This window comes from Panthera tigris, chromosome C1 (assembly GCF_018350195.1).
Source record: "Panthera tigris isolate Pti1 chromosome C1, P.tigris_Pti1_mat1.1, whole genome shotgun sequence".
In the NCBI taxonomy this organism is placed as follows: domain Eukaryota; kingdom Metazoa; phylum Chordata; class Mammalia; order Carnivora; family Felidae; genus Panthera; species Panthera tigris.
The window spans coordinates 217,002,130-217,012,467 of NC_056667.1; the positions used below are offsets into that span (position 1 = coordinate 217,002,130).

Genomic DNA, 10,338 nt, shown 5'->3' on the forward strand with positions numbered 1-10,338 from the left:
TTCATTCTGCTGAGAAATTTTTTTTTTCAAGATTAAAGACAGAACTTCTCTGTTGTAGTCTTAATTTGCCTCTGAAAGATCCTCACAGAATAAGTCTATGGGACACACTGACCCCCGGGGAACAAATTCTCAGGGTGAGGCAGGGTATTTTTTTGTTTAAACACTCTGACCCCCCCCCAAAAACACCCCAATTCTACCACCATATTCACATCCTACTGAAAAAGAGGCAGAATCACAGAACGATGAACACCGAATACCAGGCTTTTTCTAAAATATGAAATATTTCCTGTGTTCCCCACTCCCCCCAGCCCCCCTACCCCTTCCCTGTCTGGTGTAGAAAACCAGCCACCGAAACAGGGCATGAGTGGGGGGCTCCTGATTTAGGATTACCCACGATCCCTCCCCCAGGCTAGGGAGCCACCGCCTGCCACACTCTGTGAAATAGGACAGGGTGAGGTTCAAAAGAGATGGAAATCATCCCTCGGTGGGGGCAGACCTTTGCAAGGTGCAATCGTTAGCTGTGTCTTCTCCCACTCGTGAACAAAGGACACTGTGTGCCCACCAGGTGCAGGCACTTCGGTGCTATTCCCATGCCCTTACCTGCCACGGGGAGACAGAAAGGCAACGGGCATGTAAGGGAACAAAGCAGCCCAGAGGGGATGAGGGAGCTGGCTCTTTCAGGGAGGAGCCTGGAGTTCAAGCCTGCAGGATCTGGCGCGCCTCATGCCAGCAGAGTCCTGTGCCTGGCACTGGAATCTAGCCCCCACACCTGGCTAGGTCACCAGAGGGCTCAGGCCTCCCAGCCTGGGTCTAGGTGCAACCATATCCGTGCAGGGTGGCTGCCCCAGGTTGTGGATTCCCCCCCCTCCGTGCCCCTGCACCGGGATGGGGAAGGACAGCGCACTCTGAGTTTAGGGCATCCCAGCCATGGGCAGAAGGCAGAGCCAGAAGCGTAGGGTCCCCACCTGGGAAAGAGGCACTGGGTAGGGTCTTTGGGTGTCGTCCCCGCTCCGGTGTCTTAAACCTATGTTGGCAAGGCCTGGACCTCACGGGGCGCCACCTGGAATAATGGGGATGGGATGCCTCGAGGTCCCCACAGACCATGCACGGAATAGACAGGGATGAAGGGATGCTCCCAGGCTCAGAGGAGGGAAGCGACCCGGCTCCCCGTAGAGAAAAGGCTGTCAAGACGACAGAGGGTCCAGGGCCAGAAGAAGGGGCACCCCATGCCCCCTGAGAAGAAGAGCTGGACAGCGCAAAGGAATGGCCCCGGGGCCTGGAGATGGAACGCAAACCCGCTCGACAGGAGGGGGCGCTCTGGCCAACGCGAGCGAGGCCTCCCCCTCCGCCTCGCCTCCCCGCGCCCCTGTTCGTTCCCGTAGTCCCCTCCTCGCACCTCCAACCCTATGCCGCGCCTCCGCCCGCACACCCTACTCTCTGTACGCACCCCCCAACCCCCCGCTCCGCCGCGGTCCCTCCTCCCCTCTCCTCACCCCTTCTCTGCACCACCCTCCACGGCTGCAGCGCCCCTTCCCCCGTTTCCCCCTGCTGCGCTCCCCCCACCTCCAGGGCAGCGCCCACCCCGTCCCCGCGCTGTGCGCGCGCGCGCACACAGGCACACGCGCGCGCATAGGCGTAGGCACACGCATTCGTACACAGGCACGCGCACGCGCGCACAGGCACACGCACCGCGCTCGCACACAGGCACACGCACACGCGCGCGCACACCCGCTACAGCGCGCGCCGGGCCCGGCAGGGGGCGCAGGGCCGTGACGCGCGAAGGGCGAGGCGGGGGATTCAAGCGCGTTATAAGGCGCGGAACGGGAGCGCGGTCCCCCAGACGCCGCGCTCCGAGCCCAGAGAGAGCCGCCGCCCGCATGGCCCCCGCCCGCCGCCCCGCCGGGGCCCGCCTGCTCCTCGTCTGTGCGGGCCTGCTGGCCGCCGCCGCGGGCTTCGTCTCCCCGGAGCCCGGAGAGCCCGCCGAGAGCCGCGCCCGCCAGGAGCCGCGGCCCGGGAACGAGCTGCCGGCGGAGAACCGCGCGGGGCCGCCCGCCCGCCCGCCGGTAAGACGCCGGACCCCCTCGGGCCTCGGTTTCCCCACCCGGAGCGCGCGCGTCCCTGAGATCCCGGGGAGGGGTGGGGGCACCGAGGGCAGCGCGGCGTCGCGGGCGGAGACCGGGGCTGGCCCGGGCGTCCGCCTTCCTAACGTGCGGTGGAAGCGCGTGGCCGGCGGGGCTCCGGGAAGACGCGGGGAGTGTGGACGCGGCCCCTCCGCGCGGACGGGCGCCGGCAGGGCCAACCTTGGCCGGGACTTTGGGGGTAGTTCTGCGGCATTAAGGGCAAAATTCCACTGGCTCCGGGTGAACCGCCTTTTCCCCGGGGTGGGGGCAGAAGGAAGTTGGGAAGTGGGTAAAATGTAAATAACTTGACCGGCATGAAACTGGGAAGAACCTATTTGTGAAAGTGTGACCGCCGCTCCCCGAATTTACTAGGCGCAGTTCTCTCTGAAAAACAACAAAGAAAGTGCTTCCCTTTCGGTCTGGGGAGCGTGGCGGGGGTGGGGGCGGTGTGTGCAGGGCCCCTAATGACCTGCGGCTTCTGGCCCTGAGGGGATGATCTTGAGCTCGCCTTCTGAGGGCAGCGCACAGTGCCCGGCCCCGAGGGCGGGGGGAGGGGACTTCAGAGGAGCCCTCAGCTCACCCTTGGAGCCACCAAGGCCAAGGACACCGCCTCCAAAGAGGGTGGAGGTGGCAGCCAGCCGGAGGGCTCCCTGGGAGGAGCCTCCCCGAAGTGCTTCTCCCACCACTGGAAGTCAGGAAGGCCAACCCCACCCAGACCATGGGTCACGCTTTCTGGAGAAGGGTGGCCAGACGTCAGGATACAGTCACCTGGAAGCAAGAGGCCTGGGTGCTCCCAGGAGGGGTTCTGGCCTCGGACTCTGTTTGTGGGGCCCACACGGGACCAGAGGCTCCCCCACCTCCTTTCTGAGAGCCTCTCACAGCTGGGGACCCCAGTGGGACAGGACAGCTGCCTGCCACCCACCCACACTGCCACGGGCCGCCTCCCCCGGCCCCAGGGTGACTCGCCTCCACCTGTTTCTGCCCCCCCAAACCAAACTGGGGTCCGAGTACTGGCCCAGCTGGGAGGGTCAGCTTGGAGTGCCTGTCCAGCCTCTGTGGAACCCTCTGGGCACGCGTTCCCGACGAAGGCAGAGCGAGGCCGTAAGGTGGAACCCGGTCCTGTGTCCACGGTGAGCAGCTAGTAGGATGGCACCTCGCCCGGCCCAGGAGGCCCTGGGCACTCTGAGCCCTTTCTCTGTCCAACCCCAGGCTCTTCTGGCACGGGGGGCCCCGTGTCCCCACCACTGCACACTAGCTCCCGAAGGAAGTCCCCAGGCCCTGCGGAGTGGCCAGGAGACCGCCAGCTCGGTCTCCGATGACAGGTCCTGGCCAGCTCTGAAACCCCGGCGTCCTCCCTTCAGCCACTGTTATTGGCTTGTGACCTCATCTAAGCCCTTGGGCCGAAATTTTCCTTCCCAGCTGGTGGCCTCACCTGGGGCCAGACCACCTGAGGCCCAGTGGCTGATGAGCCAAAGGCCTCTCCCTGAAAGGCACCTCCTGGGATTTTGCTCCGTGTCGGCACTGGTCCGAATGCAGCGTGCACAGGAATGGATGTTTCTAGAATCTCCCCTGTCCTTGTTCTGGAGGTCCTGAGGAGGCTGAGTGGTGTCACTCCGCATTCATAACAGATCAGTGCTAGGCCGCCGGGCCTCCTAACCGTCCCGTTCTTGTGCTGTCAGCTGCCGTAACGCATGTCCACTCCAGCGGGGGCCGCACAGGGGGCCCTGGTGGCACAGTGGCCTCCTCCCGAGCACTTTTGAGCTGGCGGGCTCCCAGGGAGCTCCTGTGGAGGGAAGCCGGAAGAGGCGGGCCAGCCAGGCCAGGATTCTCACCTGCTCGGTGCTCCACGCCCCCCGCCCCCCACCCGCGGCCCAGGCCCTCTTCTCCACGGAGCCCAGGCTGCAGTGCGGCCTGGTCACCCTCCCTGTGTCGGGAGGGCGGGAAGCTCGGGCTGGGGGCTGCGCTGGCTTTGAGGACACCAGTGTTGACAAGGACCAGGCCCCGAGGGTGCGGAAGGCCCGTCCTGCGCACAGGGACATCCCGAAAAGTGTCCTGTCTGCTCAGGGCGGGGGCGGCGCCCACTGCGGGAGGCAAACCGGCCTGACGGCTGGCTGTGTTCCAGGAGCCCCCGGCCGAGGGGACACACGGCATGGAGCCCAGGGATGCCTGGATGCTCTTCATCAGGCAGAGTGATAAAGGCGTCAATGGCAAGAGGGGAGGCAGAGGCAAGGCCAAGAAGCTGAAGGTGAGCACGGGAGCTCCAGCAGCGTGTGTGCACGTGTGTGTGTGTGTGTGTGTGTGTGTGTCCTGGGGGGGCACGTGTGTGTCCTGGGGGGACACGTGGGGAAGCAGGGGGCCTCCACCTGCAAGGCCTTCCCTGCACCTCCAGCCCACCACCACCATCCCCTTGCCCCCCTCTGCAGCCCCACGGGCACACCCCGAGCAGTGCCAGCGAGGACAGACCCTCACCCTTGGCCTGGGGTCGGAGAGCACAGAAAGTGCCAAGCTGGGGCCCCAGGTGACCCGGAATTTGAGGCCTGTTGCTATCATTTTTCCTGCACCCCTGGAAAGCCAGGCAGCGCCCTCAGCGACCCCTTTTCTTTTCTGTCTGTACCCTAGGGAGGGAGGCCCGGGCTGGCCTGGGACGGCCGTCCGGGAGGGTTGCAGTCAGGCTGGACTGACACACCCTCTGGTTCCCGACAGGTGGGGAGCCTGGGGGCCCTGGAGACTGCGGGGTTCCCTGTCTCATTCCTTCTAGCCCGAGACCTGGAGCCTGCTCTTGATGTCTAGCTCACTAGACATGTCTCCTCACTGCTGAGGTTCCTTTTCAGCTTGGCTTCCCAGGGCCCCCGGGGCCCCCTGGTCCCCAGGGCCCCCCTGGCCCCATCATCCCACCTGAAGTGCTGCTGAAGGAGTTCCAGCTGCTGCTGAAAGGTAGGGGTGCGCCCATGTGGACACGCACCCTTGGCGTGAGTGGGGCCGGAGGAGGGTGTCCTGGAGGAGGTGGCTGGGCATGCCCGTGTGGGCCAGCCCTCGAGGAGGCCCCTGCTCTGTGACAGGGGGGCTTGGGTGAGGCTGAGGGTCGGGTTGGGGGTCTGGGAGGAGCGTGGTAAGGGGGAGGCTTCGCAGGGGAAGGAGGACTTGGCCACTCGGGGACCAGCACCCTACCCCATCTGGGATTGGGGCCAGGGGACCCGTACCCCCAGAGTGGGGACCGTCAGTGAGGGATCAGCCCTTCTTAACTTTGCAAAGTGCTCCTCTGATCACAAAGCAACCATGGGGATTTGAGACTCACCCCAGGCCCTGGACTGAGACCCCAGCTTCTTCCCCTTGATCACCTGTGTCCCTGCCTCTTTCCCTGGCAGGTCTCAGCTGCTGGTCAAGAGCCCCACGGGAGGCAGGGCAGGGAGGATAGTGTCCTAGGCAGTCCGGGGCGCGGGGGGGGGGGGGGGCGCAGGCGGGGCGCTGAGCTCTTATGTCCGAGGGACGGCCCTGCATTTGGGCAGCTGCTGAGTCCTATCTCCCAGTATCTTCCAGAGTTCACTTTATTATGACAACTATTAGGAGAACCTTTCCTCCCCTTCAGCTCGCTATAAGCGGAGAAGACAGGAGTGGGCAGGGGGAGGCGTGGGCAGGATGGAGAGGTGAGGCAGCAGAACCTGGGCGCTGGGTTCAGTGAGTCCGCCCCGAGCTTCCCGGTAGCCAAAGTTCGATGGGAAAACAGGAACAGCCGCGGGCTCGGGAAGCCACGTTTTCCAGGCCCTGCAGGCGGCGAGGGGGTCTCCCGTGGATCCCGGAGCGCGGGCGCCGGCGCGTGGGGCGCCTGCAGTCGGTAGTGGATCCGGGGCAAGGGTCGGGGACGCGGGCAGGTGGGCGGGCGGCGCGGCCACCGCTCGCTCTGTGCCAGGCGCGGTGCGGCAGCGGGAGCGCGCGGAGCCCGAGCCCTGCACGCGCGGCCCCGCGGCGGGCGCGGCCGCCCCGCGGGAGGACGAGGAGGCGGCGGCGGGGGACGCGGGCGTGCTGGCCCTGCTGGCCGCGCCCCTGGCCCCGGGCCCGCGGGCGCCGCGCGTCGAGGCCGCCTTCCACGGCCGCCTGCGCCGGGACGCGTCGGTGGAGCGGCGCGTGCTGCACGAGCTGGGCGGCTACTACCTGGTGAGCCCGGGCCGGCGGGGACGGGGACGGGGACGCGGGCGGGCGGGCCCGGGCTGACCTCTGTGCGCCCCGCAGCCCGACGCCGAGGGCGCCTTCCGCCGCGGCCCCGGCCTGAACCTGACCAGCGGCCAGTACACGGCGCCCGTCGCCGGCTTCTACGCGCTCGCCGCCACGCTGCACGCGGGTGAGGCTCCCGGCGGGCGGGGCGCGGGGGGTCGCCCCCGAGCGCTCGGAACCCCGCCGCCCTTGACCGCCCCCTCCCCCCCACCCCTGCAGCGCTCGCCGAGCAGCCCAGGCGGGGGCCGCCGCGCCCCCGGGACCGCCTGCGCCTGCTCATCTGCATCCAGTCCCGGTGCCAGCGCAACGCGTGAGTTGGCGGGGGGGGGGGGGGGAACTCCGGCACTAGACCCGCCCCCCCCCCCAGTCTCCTCACCCCACCCTAGCGCTGCCCAGCTTGGAAAGACCCTGTCCGCCAGCGCCGCCGCACCAGCCGCCGGTGACGCTACGCCTCCTTCCCGATCTCCTTCCTGATCTCGCAGTCAGCTCCCGGCTCCATCAGGCCATCCTTTTCCAGCAGCGGGGGGTAGGGGGGGGCGGCGCACGGTGCTTACCCCAACACTTCCCCAGCCTCCCCGCTCCCCTCACCTGCGCTGTCACCCGGAGGCCACAGTGCCCGTGCAACCCATCACGGCCCCCGTCTCTTCTGCCTGTGAACTTCCTTCTCACCGTCCGCTCCCTGACACGATCCCTCTTTCCGTGGCACCTGCACCCCGGAGGGCAAGGGGCAGCACCCTCTGTATCCCCAGCGCCCCCAGTGGAGCCCAGGCACAGAGCGCGCGAGCTCCGCAGCAGTTGGAGACAGAGTTCAGAACTTCCCAGTCCGCGGTTGGAAACCTTCCATAGATTGGCCTGAACCCACTTTTTTGGCATCACTGCTGCCACCACACCCCCACTTCCAGCTGCACCGGCCTGTGTCCTCTTTGCAGGAGGGCCGGGACCTTGCAGCCCTGGCCTGGGCCCAGGCTTGCCTTTCTGGGCACTCGCAGAAGCCCCTTGGCCCTGTGGAGACTGTCCCCACTCCTCTGGAGGATCCAGTGCGGATGCCACCCTCCACCAGAAGACCTGGCCAGGACAGCTGTTACCACTGCACTGAGCTGGGCGGCTGTCGTTTGCTGGGGTGGTTGTGAGCACAGGAGGTTGGTGGGGCCCGGGGTGCGGGCTGACGGTCTTCCCATTTTGGCTGCAGCTCCCTGGAGGCTGTCATGGGCCTGGAGAGCAGCAGCGAGCTCTTCACCATCTCCGTAAACGGCGTTCTGTACCTGCAGGTGCGTGGGACAGGCTCGGGCACGGGGGGCACCACTTGGGGCAAGGCTAGGTGGGTGCTCAGGATCCCTGGGAACAGTGCCCTCCGACTCCAGGCCTGGGACAGATCGGGGCCGCACCGGGGAGCTCACACGGGTTCGGGCAGAGCAAAGCCTCCCCCTGGCCCCGGGCACGGCCGCCGTCCTCAGCAGCCGCCCTGCTCCTCAGTCCGCTGTGTTCAGACCTCCCCGGCATCCCACAGAGGACTGGGGCTCCCTGCAGGGACAGGTGGCAGGAGGGAATGGAGGTCGGCTCTGTGCCCTCAGGCTGACACTGTAACACCCTGGGCCTGTTGCAGCCGTGGGAAGCAGATGTAGTTATTTTCTACACAAGATCCTACGTGACCGTCTCTTCTGGCACCGTGGGGCCCTTGGCAAGTGACAAATTGATACGTGGGCTTTAGTAAAAGAGTTGAAGTGCAGACATGTGGAGTGACAGCTGACCCTTAAATAGCAGCATGCCAGGCCCCCCCCCCCTCAGCTCTTTACGTAAAGTACCTGCCTTGAGGTCACCAGAATGGAAAGTTTTTATTTAAGTGTAGGTGATATACAGCGTTCCCACTGTTCACAAACACGGGAACGAAGGCACAGGAAGGTTACGTCGTTTGCTTAAGCTCCCACACAGTTGGGAGGCCAGAGCCGTGGTCGCTGTAAGGCATCGAAGGGTCAGGTCCCAGGCACTGCCGGGTGGCACGGGGTCCCCCTGGGGTCCTCGGGTGCAGACGGCTGGGGGAGTCCCCAGATTCTGCATTTGGGGGGCTGGCGGTCCCCAGGCTGGCTCTGACCCTCCCTGCAGATGGGGCAGTACGCCTCCGTCTTCCTGGACAACGCCAGCGGCTCCTCCCTCACCGTGCGCAGCGGCTCCCACTTCAGCGCGGTCCTCCTCGGCGTCTGAGCGGCCACACCGGGCCCTTCCTTGTGCCCGGCAAACAGAAGCGGGTCCGAACGATATCCGGGCCGGGCGGCGCCGGAGTGGCGGGGGGCCACGCGCCGGAGGAAGCCCCTGAACTGCCCGTGTGGGTCCTGCCGCTCAGCCCAGAGACGGCCCAACTCCAGCGGCCCAGGGAGGTGACGTGCACACGGCACCAGGAGTGATTTCAGGAGGTGGTCTTTCAAGAGGAGGAGAGCCCCATCGGGCTGTTTCTCGGCAAACGTTTCTATGGGGCTCAGCGCCCAGAAGTACTAGCTTTGTCTTGGGGAAGCTGGGTCCCAAGTTCATTGTGACGCCGTACCAGTGATGGACTGGGGCGGAGAGGCCAGCGGTTGGCGGGGGGTGGTCCCGTGAGGGGACACAGGTGTTTCTTCCCAGGTGCCGCTGGGGAAGTTACACGGCAGCCCGGGCCACGGTGGCTGCAGGGACCTGGTGCCGCAGGGGGGCGGGGGGGGGGGGGCAGGCTAGTCTGACAAGGGTGTGTTCAGGTCCAGAGGGAAGAGGGCGGTGGCTGCAGTCACCTTACCATCCAGCGGGCTTCAGGACGGTGACGGTGGCCAGGTCTGACCGATCTCCCAGAGCACACAGCTCGTGTCCCCTCTTGGAATCCCAACACCTCCCTCCTGCAGGGGGGAAGGGGGGGGGGGCCGGGCACAGTACATGTGAACCGGGCACTCGGTGCCCTTGGCAGGCCTGGTGCGATTCTCAGTAGGACTGGTACCCACCCTACCAGGAAGGGCCGGCTGCTGTGGGTCCTGCCTCCCCTGGCTGTTTGATAAGGGCTGCTGCGGCCACACCCTTCTCTGGATTTCCCTTTGCGTCCAGTGGGCATATTTTAGAGAAGCTTTTACCCTTGAAAAAGCCACAGACCTCTTCCATTTTCTCAACCTAAGTGTATTACACACCAGTTTGTTGAAGTATTTATTGTATGATCTTGCCGGGTGGAATGTATTTATATAAATAACTGCGTGATGTGGTTCTAGTGCTAAGAACTCTTATTACAGGACTTACGCACAGGGACAAAAACAAAGCGCAGACCTGAAAATAAAGAACCTTAAACATTTAGGCCAGGTCCACTCAGGACGGCTCTGGGACAGCGGCTTTCTGGGCACTGGGGACTCGGGAGTCACAGACTGGCTCCTGGTTGAAGATGCCGAGTGGATAAAAAGCGTTCTGCTTCACGCCTCTGGAAAGTCAGGGGTCCTTCTCTTCAGTGACACCCCGTCGTATGGAGTCCCGGTCCCCGGCAAGGAGCCTGGCTCCACACTCTCCGGGGAAGGGTGTGCTCAGAACGTGGCGGGGGGACTTGCAGGCCACCAGCTCCACTAACGGCGCCGAAGGGGCGATAAGGCGCCTGCGCGTGCTGGGCGGGGCCAGCGCAAGTTACCAAACTGCTGCTTCTAAGGCAACGTGGTGGAAACTTACATCATCCTGAGGCAAACACTTAAGGGAGGCCCAAGAGCTGCTTTACTAAAACTCGGTTGCGGTGATCATGTGACCGGTTTTCCGGATCAATAAGGGCTTGGGAAGTATTTTAGTTTCTTCCTGCAAGTAGACTGCATTTTTTAACATCTTCACCAGAAGGGTCCCTCTTTCAAGTGTCCTCACAACTGACCTCAGCCCAGCATAGAGCCAACTGCACGCACATGCCTAAACCAGAAGCTGGATTTCAGAGGTGTTTGCTGCTCCGACCGGGAAAGCGCCCGTTTTACACCCAGGGAGTCCAGATGGGGGGACTCAGGAGACCCGGCACTCCAGAGACCTGGGGCCCGAC

At 64.9% G+C, this 10,338-nt stretch overlaps 1 protein-coding gene across 1 annotated transcript; it reads left to right on the forward strand.

Moving 5' to 3' along the window:
- Nucleotides 1–1,877: 1,877 nt before the first annotated feature.
- Nucleotides 1,878–9,629, forward strand: ERFE (erythroferrone). Its single transcript, XM_042995850.1, has 8 exons — nt 1,878–2,063; nt 4,243–4,365; nt 4,952–5,054; nt 6,028–6,272; nt 6,348–6,456; nt 6,549–6,639; nt 7,519–7,597; nt 8,430–9,629. Exons 1-8 carry the CDS (start codon nt 1,878–1,880, stop codon nt 8,526–8,528), a joined length of 1,035 nt encoding a protein of 344 aa, XP_042851784.1. The 3' UTR covers nt 8,529–9,629.
- Nucleotides 9,630–10,338: the final 709 nt, after the last annotated feature.

Coding starts and splice junctions, on each gene's coding strand:
- ERFE (XM_042995850.1), top strand. CDS start 1,878: ATGGCCCCCGCCCGCCGCCCCGCCGGGGCCCGCCTGCTCCTCGTCTGT. Junction 5,055..6,027: donor GTTCCAGCTGCTGCTGAAAG/GTAGGGGTGCGC, acceptor GCTCTGTGCCAG/GCGCGGTGCGGCAGCGGGAG. Junction 6,457..6,548: donor CGCCGCCACGCTGCACGCGG/GTGAGGCTCCCG, acceptor CCACCCCTGCAG/CGCTCGCCGAGCAGCCCAGG.